General features: G+C 47.2%; 1 protein-coding gene across 1 annotated transcript in view; it reads right to left on the bottom strand.

Moving 5' to 3' along the window:
- The window catches only part of LOC135550031 (microtubule-actin cross-linking factor 1-like), a 264,531-nt gene that overhangs the window by 107,390 nt on the left and 141,464 nt on the right, over positions 1-15,677 (bottom strand). The window contains 17 exon segments of the mRNA XM_064980467.1: positions 1,514-1,666; positions 5,589-5,714; positions 6,062-6,157; positions 6,419-6,523; positions 6,654-6,815; positions 7,157-7,234; positions 7,477-7,605; positions 7,692-7,986; positions 8,674-8,828; positions 9,021-9,114; positions 10,494-10,515; positions 10,518-10,620; positions 12,582-12,677; positions 13,053-13,172; positions 13,474-13,580; positions 14,668-14,780; positions 14,875-15,041. Coding sequence (XP_064836539.1) covers positions 1,514-1,666; positions 5,589-5,714; positions 6,062-6,157; positions 6,419-6,523; positions 6,654-6,815; positions 7,157-7,234; positions 7,477-7,605; positions 7,692-7,986; positions 8,674-8,828; positions 9,021-9,114; positions 10,494-10,515; positions 10,518-10,620; positions 12,582-12,677; positions 13,053-13,172; positions 13,474-13,580; positions 14,668-14,780; positions 14,875-15,041 — 2,121 coding nt within the window.

Raw genomic sequence — 15,677 nt, 5'->3', positions numbered from 1 at the left:
TAATACCTGAACGTTAGCCTTGACAGCCCGGCAGACACACGAGAAGGGAGAGCGAGGAAGAGACGGAGGAGTGAGAGATAGAGGGTAGGAAGGGGAAACGGTAGGATGGAGAGAGAGAAGACATAGGAGAGAAAGATTATTTTGGGATAGCGTCATGAAGACCGGGGTTGTGTGCGTCTTCTTTAAAAGGAGCCCGTAGTTGGTGGCAATCTAAGTGTGTGTGTGTGTGTGTGTGTGTGTGTGTGTGTGTGTGTGTAGTAGGAAAGGAGAGGAGTAGAAGAAGCCACTCATGACTATTGAGATGCACCCCTGCAGTAATCGCTGCACCTCCACCCTGACCAGAACGTAACGGTATCTCGCCCACGCCTAACTGGGCAAACCGTCCTAGTCCCAGAGAGACTCACACAGCAGAACTAAAATAGCCGTGTCCGAGCCACTTCCTGTCCCTATGCCATATTACAGGAGTGGAAACGCAGATTTTCAGATGTTTGCCTGAGTCTGCACAGGTGGGAGAAATTCATAATTCATAGCTTTTAGCTTCTCTGCTAGCATCACACAGCACTTTGGGCGGTGGAGAGGCTTCACATGTGAGTGTGAGGCGGGTCGGGTGTCAGTGGCCAAATGGAAATCTCTTCTCATGAATCATTACTAGACTTCGGAGCGGCTACTGTGGGCTCTTTCATGGGATTCTTAACGAGAGTTGCCCACCCATTATGATAGAATGGCATAATCCAACATCGCTGTCTTGTCAGCTGAAGAAAAAAAAACATTGATGGAAAGATGAGCCGTTAAAAAAAAGCCCATCTGAATATCCCCATGAAAAACATTGAGTAGAAGACAAGTCATAAACATGATTACGAATCCTACGGATAATTGAGCCCATTCTGCCAAAATCTGCCATTTTATCTGTTCTCAAGAAGCATAATGATATCTAGTGATGTGTTGTGGCACTACTGGGCTGCAACAACCACAACATTTCAATAACTCGAATGCAGCAATCTTCCAACCAACACTGGAAATGAAAAAAACAACAAGTGTGTGTGTGTGTGTGTGTGTGTGTGTGTGTGTGTGTGTGTGTATGGTTGAATAACACATACTATTGAAGCAACTATTGAAAACGTGTTTTTTTAGCTGACAAATGGACAGGATCTACATACCAATAATGGCATGGCGAAAGCAGCCAATGATGACAGCTGATTGCTTGAAAATGCCCCGTATTGGATTGCTAAGGTGTAGGTGGGGCTGAGAGGGGTTGTGCAGGGTAGAGACGGAACAGTTGGCAGAAGGATACAGTGAGGTGAAGTGGGGTAAGGTGATCTGGGTCGTATTCACAAGGGCACATAACAGAAAAGGTTTTCAAAATGTCCTGCAATGGATTTAAAAAAATAAAAAAATAAATAATAAAAAATATTGGACAAATCCACGCAGTCCCTCCCTGTGTGCTTCTGTTTTCCTCCGTTTGGTGCCTAATGAACAGGACCCTGGTATTGTCATGATAGTGTGGGTGTGGTACCTCTATCTGCCGGTAGTCACAGATGGCACGGATGGGCGTGGTGCTTCCCAGGGTGCTCTCGGCGCTGCGGGGGAGGAGCTGCACCACCGTCTTGGCCCGGCCCACCAGGCTGGCCACAGAGCTGCGGTACTCAATCAGCTGCTCCTTCTCCTCCTGTAGGGTACAGCCATTGGTCAGTGAGGGTGTCGAGCAATCAATTAACCAATCAAATCAGTCAGTCAAATGGTACGCTTTTGTGATACTGTATGTGATCTATAGGCATAGTCTTATATGATAACATATCCCTTTCAAACTTCAGTCCATTTCCTATCATGACCATACATATTGATTCCATTGAACTCCACAGTACACCAATTTATCATGTACAGCGGGGATCTCTTCTCAGCTCAACAGGATAGCTGTAGCTTAGCTTACAATCGCCAAATTGGTGACACTGGGACAGTGTTCGCAAGGCATGAGCTTAACACCTCATGGTGGCATGTAGAAATACATTCATGTGGTCTAACTTCCTGACAGAAAGCTTCATTACAGTTCAACAGAGGCTCGAGGCACTGGGAGAGCTAAGGGCTAGAGTGAGTGAGGGAAGCACTAACATGCTAATAGAATTACACTTCAGAGATGAATTTCACACTGGCCAAATTAGCATTGAACTAGCATTAGCAACGGGTTAGTGCTAGTAGAGGTGGACCATGAGTCAAGAGTCCAACGAGGGAAACAAAATGGCAGAGGAGAGAAACAGTCACTTCGGATCCATGTTTGGTATATAGCCATTACTTATCCATTGTATTACTTGGACAAATGAATTGTGAGTAGAATGGATCGAGGTACTGAAACGTCATTAGGTAGCGATTCACAAAGGCATTGCATCGGTCTAATATAGGGCTTTGGTGGTTATTTTTATGGAATTCAGCGAACGAGGCATCTGTCAAAGTCTGTTTTAATCTTCCCCCAGTGAGAACACGCACATACTAGAACACACACGGCACTGGAAATTTAATCAACCGCCCAGCGCTTAACACCCCATTTCACACCAAACACACACATGCTGGCTCAAACTCAGTGCAGTGATGTGCTCATCATTTGGTATCTTGAAATGAGGCTAGCACCCAGACGCACAAACAAAAACACTCAGGATAACAGCAAAACACAGCAAAAACATCTACATGTTCAGTACCAGTCAAACGTTTGGACACACCTACTCATTCCAGGGTATTAATTTTTTAAACTATTTTCTACATTATAGAATAATTGTGAAAACATCAAACTATGAAATAACACATATGGAACCATGTAGTAACCAAAAGAAGCTAAACTAATCAAAATATATTTTAGATATTTAAAATTCTTCAAAGTAGCCACCCTTTGCCTTGATGACAGCTTTGCACACACTTGGCAATCTCTCAACCAGCTTCATGAGGTAGTCACCTGGAATGCATTTCAATTAACAGGTGTGCCTTGGAAAGAAATGCCACAAATTAACTTTTAACTTCTTAATGCGTTTGAGCCAACCCGTTGTGTTGGGACAAGGTAGGGATGGTACACAGAAGACAGTATGGTATTTTACTAAATAGGTGCTATGGCAAGGACAGCTCAAATAAGCAAATTGAAACGACAGTCCATACGGAAAATTTCTAGAATTTTGAATGTTTCTTCAAGTGAAGTCACAAAAACCATCAAGCGCTACGATGAACATGGCTCTCATGAGGACCGCCACAGGAAAGGAAGACCCAGAGATACCTCTGCTATAAGTTCATTAGAGTTAACTGCAACTCAGATTTCAGCCCAAATAAATGTTTCAGAGTCCAAGTAGCAGACACATCTCATCATCAAGTGTTCAGAGGAGACTGTGTGAATCAAGCCTTCATTGTCGAATATTGCTGCTAAGAAACCACTACTAAAAGGACACCAATGAGAAGAAGAGACTTGCTTGGGCCAAGAAACACGAGCAACGGACATTAGACGGGTGGAAATCTGTCCTTTGGTCTGATGAGTCCAAATTTTAGATTTTTGTTCTAACCTCTGTCTTTGTGAGACACCGAGTCGGTGAATGGATTATCTCAGCATGTGCAGTTTTGACAGTGAAGCTTGGAGGAGGCGGCGTGATAGTGCTTTGCTGGTAACACTGATTTATTTAGATTAAGGCACACTTAACCAGCATGGCTACGACAGCATTGTGCAGCGATACGCCACCGTATCTGGTTTTCGATTAGTGGGACTATCATTTGTTTTTCAACAGGACAATAACCCAACACACCTCCAGGCTGTGTAAGGGCTATTTGACCAAGAAGGAGAGTGATGGAGTGCTGCATCACATGATCTGGCCTCCACAATCACCGGACCGCAACCCTACTGAGATGGTTTGGGATAAGTTGGACCGCACAGTAAAGGAAAAGCAGCCAACAAGTGCTCAGCATATGTGGGAACTCCTTCAAGACTGTTGGAAAAGCATTCCAGGTGAAGCTGGTTGAGAGAATGCCAAGAGTGTGCAAAGCTGTCATCAAGGCAAAGGGTGGCTATTTCGAAGAATCTCAAATACATTTTGATTTGTTTAACACTTTTTTGGTTACTACATGAATCAACGTGTTATTTCATAGTTTTGATGTCTAAACTATAGAAAATAGTAATAATGTAGAAAAACCCTGGAATGAGTAGGTGTCCTTAAACTTTTGACTGGCACTGTATATAACCTGACCATCCATTCCTTCCTCGATATAAACCACATTGTGTATCAATGTAACCACGTTTCCCTCTGATCTCTATGCCCAGAGAGGATGCGTCCGTGGAGCTGTGCCCGCTCCCAGTGTGCCATCTGCTGCGTGTCAGGTGGGCATGGCGGTGGCATAGTGGCCGTGCGTCACAGGGGCCGTGAATCAGCAGAGGTACACTAGAGTAGATTAGCGCTCGCTAGACTGCGACGGCTCAAAAGCAGCTGTGAGACGAGATGAGGTAGCTAAAGACTTACAGTATCAACAGCTAGCTAACGGGTACAGTATTAGCATGACATTAGCCTCATGCGACTGCTGTAGCTAACACCTGAGCCATTAGCTCGCAGTGGATACGGTTACTAAATGTTGTCAGGAGTGTCAAGGTGACGTACATTTAACTGCAAAAATAATAGAATCAATTGAGTAAATGAGGGATACAAAGTATAGTGAAAGCCGGTGCTTCCCCACAGGTGTGGTCCCTGAGTTAATTAAGCCATTAAAACATCCCATCATGCTTAGGGTCATGTAGAAAAATGCTCGGTTGCCCATTATTTAGGCTACCATGGCTAGAAGAGATCTCAGTGTCTTTGAAAGATGGGTCTCAAAGAAACATAGGGTTTTTAAAAGGTGTGTGTGAGCATTACTATCCTTATGGGTACCAGAAATCCCCAAAAGTCCCCACAAAGACGGTAAAAGAAGAAAGTCTTCCTCATGGAGACATTTTGCAGGTCCCCAACGAGGACAAAGGCTATTTTAGGCTTAGGCGTTAGGTTTACAATTGGGGTTATGGAAAATAGGATTTTGAATGGAAATATATTTTAGGTCCCCACAAGGATAGTAAAACATATGCTCTGCGTGTGTGTGTGTGTGTGTGTGACAGTCACCAGATTTCAATCCAATTGAATACTTATGGAAGATTCTGGGGCTTTGCCTGAGACGGCGTTTACCACCATCAACAAAACAGCAAATGATGGACTTTCTCGTGGAAGAATGGCATCTCATCCCTTCCATAGAGCTCCAGACACTTGTAGAATGTATGATCAAGGTGCATTGAAGCTGTTGGTGGCCCAACGCCCCACTAAGACACTATGTTGGTGTTTCCTTTATTTTGGCAATTACCTGAAGCGTATTATCTTAAATGTGGATAAGCTATAATCATGTGCCTAAGCTTTTCACTGGCAGATACCTAAATGATTATAGCCAACTCTGTTTGGCTAAGTAGGTCACATGCAATAGTGGAGCAATTAGCAGGGATGTAGGTAATTTGCCGAGTTGGTGGAGGAATTGAGGTGTGTTTGATCCGGTTCGGTTGAACACGTTTGATCCAACAGCACTAGAAGCACCATAGAGACATGTGAATTATAATGTACCATAGAGTCTTGCAGCAGGTCCTCCAGCTTGCCCAGCCTGCTGCTCTTGTCACAGGTGTACTGTCTCTTTATGGTGTCCTGGAGCTGACGCAGGTACGTCTCGCAGTCCCGTGCGTCACTCACAAACTGACAGGTGGCAATAAGAACGTAAAACACAGAGATCAGAATAGGAGTTTATATATAATCCACCCACAGCTGCCCGAGATATCACATATTTAATCTAGTATTAAAGCGCTTTTGAAGATAAAATAGCTTTAAACTCCCAATTAAGGGCAAGTCAAAACATAGATGGCTAGTAAATAGACAAACTAAATGTAGGCAAATAAAGTGCATATCATTTCTTCATCTTTTACGATGCAGTCTACGTGAAAACCAACAAACAATTGACATCGTAAAGGACCAGATGGATATTACAGGTATAACGTATAATGTGTAGAAGGGACGTGGGCCAAGCTTTGCTCAAATCTCCTAACCTGGAAGTAGGCAGTATTGTCTTTGAGATGCTGCTCCACACACACACACAGCTGGCGTACCCACTGCCACTGGGTCTGCAGCGCTGCACTGTACGCCTGGGGAGAGGGAGGGGCACACGGGGGGGGTGTTAGTCGAGTCCATGTGTTGCTTCCAGAAGATGTATTTCTCAAGCTCCTTATTTGAATCACACTCAAGCTCCACAGCCCAAACATTAGGCACAAAATATACTGACAATCTTATTTTCAGGGGAACATCGATTGCAGCGCTGTTTCTAATGACAAGTACTGTAGATGGAAAGCCAATACTTTGAAAGGCCAATGACCGGCCTTAATGGATTTGTTGCTAGGCAACCTCACCTCCACTGTCTGTTTGGCCGGGTGGTTCTCCTGACAGAGCCGGTCGGCCGTTTCCTGCAGCGAGTGCATCACTTCCTGTTTCTCCTCCAGCTCTGACCTCATTTCCTGAGAGAGGATGACAGAGCATTCAGAGGAGCATCCAGGGGAATATCTGTGTCAAACGGTACCAAAAAAATGTGTATTCTGTGTGTGTGTGTGTGTGTGTGTGTGTGTATGTGTGTGTGTGTCCACTCACGGCGTATAGATCTCTCTTGGCGTTGACGTTGGTGTTGTTGTGGCTCCAGTCGTAGGCCAGTTCCTCCTCTTCTCGCTCATTGAGCCAGATCAGCTCCTCTGTACAGCGACACACAAACGCATGCAGGCTCTCCAGGCAGCGCATACGCCACGATGAGTTTTCCTGTGAAGACAGGATGGGATGAAGTAATATTCCTTGGTATTAGCGCTAAGCGTTTTACGAGGAGTTTGAGGTTATTTCAGAGGCAAACACACTCTTCAGGGCTGATCAAGGGGCTATGTGGTAGAAGCAGGTGCTTCTGAAGGCCACACTCTGTCTTGCCAAACACTCGCTAGCTTCTCTGAGCCTTCAGCTAGCTCATTCACACCCTGATGGGATTAACTGAGAATGTGGGCAGACTGGGATACAATGTGGTGCACACAAACTCACCCTGCATACCAGAGACACGCACACACAGCCCCACGGGCACACATTCACAGAGGAAAACAGCCCTCCCCACTCACCAGTAGTTTGCAGTACTGCTGCTCCAGCTTGGCCAGAGTGTCAGAATAGTTGCTTCTGAAGTTACGAGAGACTTTCGTCTGAGGATAAAAGAGATCACAACGGCTTAATAAAACCGTCATCGGTGTCTCCTTACTAGGTTTGTGAGTGTCATGCTGCTATGTACTGCATATTCACCGGTCTTCTCAGTGCATGTTCGTTTGTACTTACAGTATACGTGTTAGCATGTACAGTGGATCTTGAAGTGTCTGTTTTAGAATGTGTTAGTGTGCGTGTGTGCGCGCGCGTGTGTGTGTGTGTGTATGTTTTCATGTGTGTGTACCTCGTAGTTGCGGGCCTCCTTCAGGCTGTGCAGGAGCTCCTCCACGGCAGTGTGGATGTTCTGGTGGTCCTGGAGGTTCTGCTCTACGGAGGGCAGGTCCGCCCCTGACTCTGCACGCTCCAGCATGTCCTAACACACATACACAATCAGTTCATCTCATGCATCCCTTTCCCCTCCCTCTCTCCCTCCATCTACCTACACCCCTTCTTTCTTACCTGCGTCTCCTCCACCCATCCCAGGAGCTCATAGACGAACCGGAGACTCCCCTCGTCCTCCGAGGATGACATGGCCACCAGCTGAGAGCGGGACATGGGTCTCCTGAGCAAGGCTGCCCCCATCACCCCCACTGCCCCCAGTAGGGTCTGGTCCCCCGTGGCCAGGGAGAGACCACTGTCGCTCCCCCGCGGGGCCGTCCGGTCTCCCCCCGTCACCGGGGAGAAGTGACCCTTCCTGTAGACGCTGGAGCACTGGAGCCGGAGAGAGACCAGCTCCTCGTGGAGACAGGACACTCTGTGCAGGAGGGGAACAAATGTGTTAAAATCCCCCCCCCCCCAAAAGACAAGGGAGGAAAAAAAAGGGACACCTTTTTCTTGTGACACACAAAATACACAAAAACAGTCAACCTCCTCTTCAGAAGACAACCGGAAGTGAATTAGGACCTCCACTGTTGCTCCACAAAACATCTGCTTTCTCATAACACAGTACTGTTGTGATGTCACATTTACACCACTGATGCTCGTGGTTCATACAGTATAACCAAGCCTAACAATATATACACTACCATTTTTGGTCCATTAAAACATGAAATTGATCAGAAATACAGTGTAGACATTGTTAATGTTGTAAATGACTATTGTAGCTGGAAACAGCTGATTTACAGAGGCCCATTATCAGCAACCATCACTCCTGTGTTCCAAAGGCACATTGTGTTAGCTGATCCAAGTTTATCATTTCAAAAGGCTAATTGATCATTAGAAAACCATTTTTCCATTATGTTAGTACAGCTGAAAACTTTTGTTCTGATTAAAGAAGCAATAAAACTGGCCTTCTTTGGGCTAGTTGAGTATCTGGAGCATCAGCATTAGTGGGTTCGATTACACGCTCAAAATGACCAGAAACAAAGAACTTTCTTCTGAAACTCACAGCATAACCAAGCATCATTTTCTGTCCGTACACACTCCCTCTCCCTCCACTGACCTGAAGGCGAGCTGCTCCACCTGGTAGTACTTCTGGTCTCGGAGGACATGGAGGTCCACGTTGAGCCGTCTGATCAGAACCTCACAGTCCTGCAGGTACAAGCCCAGCTCCCTCTCACAACGCACCGCCTCGCCGCTCTCCACCCGGGACATGTCCTGACGGAGGAGCGAGAAGACAGGGTGGGGAAAAGAGAGGACGAAGAGGAGGGACGGGGAAGAAATAAGTAAGACACAGTGAACCACAGTGGAAGAGGCACATCGTGCCTATAGAGTGGAGGTACAAAGACATCAGAGAAGCAAGTCCTCATTGAAAGAGAGAGAGAAACAGCCATCTTGGCCATCACTCACAGCCTGCAGTGTGTTCTTGGCCAGGGTAAGTTTCTCCTCACAGTCCAGGGCCATGTTCTGGATCTTATTGGCCATCTGCAGCAATAACTCCAGTCTGGAAGGAGACGCACAGTATCAGCACAGTGTCACAGAGTGTCAAGCTCGAAACACTCATTTTTTTTTTTTACGTCCGAAAGTGCATCCTATTTACTATACAGCGCACTACTTTTGACCAGGCCCTGGTTAAACGTAGTGCTCTACATAGGGAACAGGGTGCCATTTCGTACGCAGCCAGTGTCTAAGGAATGTGTTTACTGTACAACCATAAACTAAAACATCTACCAGGTAATCAAGTTGGGCCTATTGAGGTTTCAGACTACATTGCTGAAGTATCAAGACAAGGATGACATTTCCACAATACAACCAGAGTACAGACCCGTGCAAATTGAATCAGTGTGAAATATGCCGGATGATAATGAGATGTACTGCGTTTGGTGCAGAGACCTGTGCTCGAGCACCATGAAAATGTCGGCGTAAGTGATGTCGGTAATAAAGTGTCGGGGTTCGGGTCAGTGTGCTCCACAGTGAGCCACAGGGCCTCGTCTCTCCATAACTACTGGCATAAACAAACTCTAGCTCTCAAATAACTAGATCAGGGTTAACGATTCTGCAGATTGGGGGAACAGCGCCACTGCCCCCCCCCACCACTGCTGTTGTTATTGGATTTGTTGCCGAGCTGAGGAGCGTCGTGCAGCACCAAAAAAAAAAAAAAAAACGCACAACATATTATGCTCTTTTATGGCGCGTGCAACGACGTCAGAGGAGAAGAAAGTGTTTGTTGTTTGCAGTAACTTATCTTGTTGTTCTAAAACTGCATGCAGGCTTGGCTGTTTCACCATTAAGGATTCCAGCTTTAAGGTTCTGGTTAGTTATAGTGTTATGTATGTCTCAGCTGCTGACCTCTCCACAGAAAGCTGCAGGGCCTTCTCTCTCTATAGCTACTGATATAAACCAACTGAAACACGAGCAGCAGTAGTAGCTACCTCTCCACAGCGATATAAATATAAACCAACTGAAACACGAGCAGCAGTAGTAAGGGTTAAGGTCAGGGTCATGACCTCTCCACAGCGGGCCGCAGGGCCTTCTCTCTCTATAGCTACTGATATAAACCAACTGAAACACACGCAGCAGTAGAAAAGGTCAGGGTCATGACCTCTCCACAGCAGGGCCTTCTCTCTCTATAGCTACTGATATAAACCAACTGAAACACGAGCAGCAGTAGTAAGGGTTAAGGTCAGGGTCATGACCTCTCCACAGAAAGCTGCAGGGCCTTCTCTCTCTATAGCTACTGATATAAACCAACTGAAACACGAGCAGCAGTAGTAAGGGTTAAGGTCAGGGTCATGACCTCTCCACAGCGGGCCGCAGGGCCTTCTCTATAGCTACTGATATAAACCAACTGAAACACTCCAGGATTAAGGTCAGGGTCATGACCTCTCCACAGCGGGCCGCAGGGCTTCTCTCTCTCCAGCATCTCCAGGATCAGCTTGCCCCACTCCTCCTCCAGGTCGTTGGGGTGCAGGCCCAGGGGCAGCTTGATGCGCCCAAACTCCATCCATACCTGGGGAACACAAACATGCACATCATTATAACTTCTATAACACAAACAGTGCATTCAGAAAGTATTCAGACCCCTTCACTTTTCCCACATTATGTTACATCCTTTTTCTAAACTGGATTCAATAGTTTCCCTCCCTCAATCTACCCACAATACCCCATAATGAAGAAGCAAAAACAGGATTACAGCCTCAAGTCTTCTTGGGTATGACGCTACAACCTTGACCGACCTGTATTTGGGGAGTTTCTCCCATTCTTCTCTGCAGATCCTCTCAAGTCCTGTCAGATTGAATGGGGAGCGTCGCTGCACAGCTATTTGTTTAGGTCTTTCCAGAGATATTCGATCAGGTTCAAGTCCGGGCTCTGGCTGGGCCACTCAAGGACATTCAGAGACTTGTCCCGAAGCCACTCCTGGGTTGTCTTGGCTGTGTTGTTGTCCTGCTGGAAGGTGAACCTTTGCCCCCATCTGAGGTCCTGAGTGCTCTGGAGCAGGTTTTCATCAAGGATCTCTTTACTCTGTTCTTCTTTCCCTGAATCCTGACTAGTCTCCCAGTCCCTGCTGCTGAAAAACATCCCCACAGCATGATGCTGCCACCACCATGATTCATCGTAGGGATGGTGCCAGGTTTCTTCCAGACGTGATGCTTGGCATTCAGGCTAAATAATTACATCTTGGTTTCATCAGACCAGATAATCTTGTTTCTCATGGTCGGAGTCCTTTAGGCGCCCCTTGGCAAACTCTAACGGGCTGTCATGTGCCTTTTACTGAGGAGTGGCTTCCATCTGGCCACTCTACCATAAAGGCCTAATTGGTGGAGTGCTGCAGAGATGGTTCTCCTCCTGGAAGGTTCTCCCTCCACAGAGGGAGAACCTTGGGGACCTTCAATGCTGCAGAAATCCTGCAGTGTCCTTCCCCAGATCTGTGCCTCAACACAATCCTGTTTCTGAGCTCTACGGACAATTCCTTCGACAGCATGGCTTGTTTTTTGCTCTGACATACACCGTCAACTGTGGGCCCTTACATAGACAGGTGTGTGCCTTTCCAAATCATGTCCAATCAATTGAATTGACCACAGGTGGACTCCAATCAAGTTGTAGAAACATATCAAGGATGATCAATAGAAACAGGATGCACCTGAGCTCAATTTCGAGTCTCATTGCAAAGGGTCTGAATACTTATGTAAATAAGATATTTTTTTAAATACATTTGCAGAAATGTCTATTTATTGATTTAATACATTTTATTATAAGGATGTAACGTAAAACAAAATGTGGAAAAAGGACACAAATCTCTTCGAGGTCTTGAAGTATAAATGTTTGGGATGCGTGGGGAAATGAAAGAGGATTTGATAGGAGGAATTATAGTTTGTTGTCTCAAGGCAGTGGCATGGGGTTGAGATGGCCTAGTGCAGAGAACGGGGTGTTCGATCTCACACACACACACACACACACACACACACACACACACACGAGATGGACTCATGATGCACAGTGTGGTCCTGCTTGTGGTGGCAGAAACCAGGTCACCTCTTCAAATCCTTTTCTTTCTCGCTCTCCAGCTCTCTCTCTCTCTCTCTGTCAATCTCTCCATGTTTCTCTCTCTTTTGTCGGTCATTGAGTTTATGAGTTTCAGTTTTCTACAAGACTAAGGCCAGCCAAACATGCCATAATATGATATGTTGTTGAAAATGAGGCTGTGTCCTCAAGGGTAATGATAGTATCTGCCTGGGTATGTCGTTCAGTCTCTCGGATGGTAAATCGGTGTTTACCATCAATGTAGGTTTGCGGTTTCTGCTGACATTTTACAGCGCTTGTCGTCATTGAGTCTCAATATGTTTTAGAAATCAAGTCTCTCGCTTCCTCCCTACCCCCTCGCTTCCTCCCTACCCCCTCGCTTCCTCCCCCCTCGCTTCCTTCCTCCCCCCTCGCTCCCTCCCTCCCTCCATCCAGCCATCCATCGCCTACCTCCAGCAGTTTGTAGAGGTGTTCAACGCCACTCTTCTCCAGCTCCTTGGCAGGGATCTCCGTCTCTTTGAAATGGACGTACTCATTGTAAAGTGCCTGTGGGACAGTGACAGGGTGTTGACAAAAGGCGAGATGTCAATAATAGACTGTCTTTATGAATGACCCATATTCATAAAGCATCTCAGAGTCATAATGCTGATCTAGGAACAGCCCTCCCCCCCCCGTCTATATAATCATATTCTTGATTATCTAAATCGCTGAACTGATCCTAGATCAGCATCTCCTATTCTCCTATTGCTTTATAAACATTTATTTTTCATCTTTACCCACATCCTGTCCCCCCTCTCCCTCATCCCCTTATTGCCTCGCTCTCTTTCTACCCATCCTTCCTTCCTCCTCCATTCTGTCTATTTTATTCTCTCCTCTCCATCGCCCGGACTCCCGTTCTTGACCCTTTCCCTCTCTCTTCACCTTGAGCTCCACAGGGTCCAGTGGGAAGTTCTTGTTGGCCATGAGGGCCGTGTGCTGCCGGCTCCACTGGCGCAGCATGGAGAAACAAGACTGGTACTCTGCCCAGCGGTGGTCCACCTCCTGATAGCGAGAGAGAGAGAAAGAGGGAAGGAGGAAAGGGAGAGGAGAAAGAGAGAGGGAGAGAGAGAGAGAGAGAGAGAGAGAGAGAGGGATTGGTTCATTGACAGTCAGCTATCAATATACTTCAGTGGCAGACTGCGATCAATGGAGTCCATTATTGACTCCACAGCTATGGCAACATGATGTCCCTTGAGCAGGCATGCCAACAAGACTACAGACATTCATTCCAAATACATTCGTTCACACAGACTGACCAACTGTACATTAATACAAGCTAATGTTAGAGAAAAGTAGAACATACGTGTGCTGCGATGCCCTCTCCTCCCTCTGGGATCTTGGGAAAGGCATCGTAGATGGAGGAGACGTATGTGATGACCGACTTCTCATCTGGAGACGGAACGTCCACATCTAGAGAGACCGAGAGAGACAGACAGAGAGAGAGACAGAGAGAGAGAGACAGACACAGAGAGAGAGACACAGAGAGAGAGACACAGAGAGAGAGAGACACAGAGAGAGAGACAGACACAGAGAGAGAGACAGAGAGAGAGACAGAGAGAGAGACAGACACAGAGAGAGAGACAGAGACAGAGAGAAAGAGACGGAGACACAGAGAGAGAGACGGAGACAGAGAGAGAAAAGAGACAGAGAAAAAGAGAGAGAGAGAAAAAGAGAGAGACACACAGAGAGAGACAGAGACAGAGAGACAGGGAGATGAAAGGGGGAGAGGAAAGGTCAACACGATATAAACGGTAGAGAGAGGCAGACCAACAGAACAAAGAGGCACACAGACAGTATCATGATGTACACTACTCTCATGATACACTGAAAAACAGCCGGAGACTAGAAGTACACAGACTGACAGAGACGGACAGAGAAGCAGGCAGACGGACAGAGACGGACAGAGAAGCAGGCAGACGGACAGAGACGGACAGAGACGCAGAGACGGACAGAGAGGACAGAGAAGCAGGCAGACGGACAGAGACGGACAGAGAAGCAGGCAGACGGACAGAGACGGACAGAGAAGCAGGCAGACACACAGAGAGGACAGAGAAGCAGGCAGACGGACAGAGACGACAGAGAAGCAGGCAGACGGACAGAGACGGACAGAGAAGCAGGCAGACTGACAGAGACGGACAGAGAAGCAGGCAGACGGACAGAGACGGACAGAGAAGCAGGCAGACGGACAGAGACGGACAGAGACGCAGGCAGACGGACAGAGACGCAGGCAGACGGACAGAGACGCAGGCAGACGGACAGAGACGGACAGAGACGCAGGCAGACGGACAGAGACGCAGGCAGACGGACAGAGACGCAGGCAGATGGACAGAGACGCAGGCAGACGGACAGAGACGCAGGCAGACGGACAGAGACGCAGGCAGACGGACAGAGACGCAGGCAGATGGACAGAGACGCAGGCAGACGGACAGAGACGCAGGCAGACGGACAGAGACGCAGGCAGACGGACAGAGACGCAGGCAGGCAGGCAGACGGTTACCTTCAGCGTCCAGTAGTCTGGTCACCCCTAGCGACTCGGCGATCTCAAAGGCCTGCTCCAGGTTGTCAAGGTTACTCTGCTGTGCCACCACCTCCATGTCAATCAGATCTGGCCTGGAGACCATCAGAGAGGGAGACGGGGGGTGTCAGAACTGAAAGTGTGTGTGTGTGTGTCTGCATGCATCTCAGTGGGTGATTGTGTGTGTACCTGAATCGGTGGAGCAGGGCGTTGAACATGCGCCCGTCGCTCCAGGAGGAGGAGAAGTTGGTACAGCGGAGGCCAGGCCAGCCCTCAGAGGCCTTCTGGCTCCATAACAACAGCTTCTCCTTAGCGGTCAGGTCCCCAGACTCCCCGCTCACATAGATCTCAGAGATCTGGAACACAGAGAGGATATGGTTCATACAGGAAACACTCATTATGAACACACACACACACACACTCCCCGCTCAGATCAACGTCAGATCAGGAGAGACCAGAGGAGAAGTGAGGGTTAATGAATATGGGATGACTTTGCTTGGATCCATCCCCAAGTATTGGTAGAAGGTTCCAAATATGAGCCATTTGATGGTCAAAGGATGCCTGCTCTTACTGTGTAATCATGGCAAGGAACAAACATGTGATATGAAAGCCACAACAGCTGGCAGAGATGCGCAACCTTTCCCCTTTAGGGGCAGACATTCATTACAGACGACATTCCCCTCTCATTTTCATGACATTGTCCTACTACCAGACTGCAACCCACAGTGGGCATTCATTACACTGTTTCAAAACATATCTCTCGTGTGATGACAAACTAATGAACAATCGCTTTGTACCCATATTTCACACAGGCCCACGCACACACGGATGTACGTGACATGCAAACGTACACACACGGTGAGTCAGCAGAATTGTATCAACGTGCTAGTCTTCTATTCACTTTGATTCAACTTGTCATCTTTGTTCCTATCCGTAATCTTCTCTGTCCTTTAACCAATAGGCCTTAAGCCCGAGCCAATGTTCTTTTCTCT

The sequence above is a fragment of the Oncorhynchus masou genome, chromosome 12, assembly GCF_036934945.1.
Source record: "Oncorhynchus masou masou isolate Uvic2021 chromosome 12, UVic_Omas_1.1, whole genome shotgun sequence".
Lineage (NCBI taxonomy): Eukaryota > Metazoa > Chordata > Actinopteri > Salmoniformes > Salmonidae > Oncorhynchus > Oncorhynchus masou.
The sequence above is the reverse complement of the archived record's forward strand: the minus strand, read 5'-3'. Positions and strand labels throughout refer to the sequence as shown.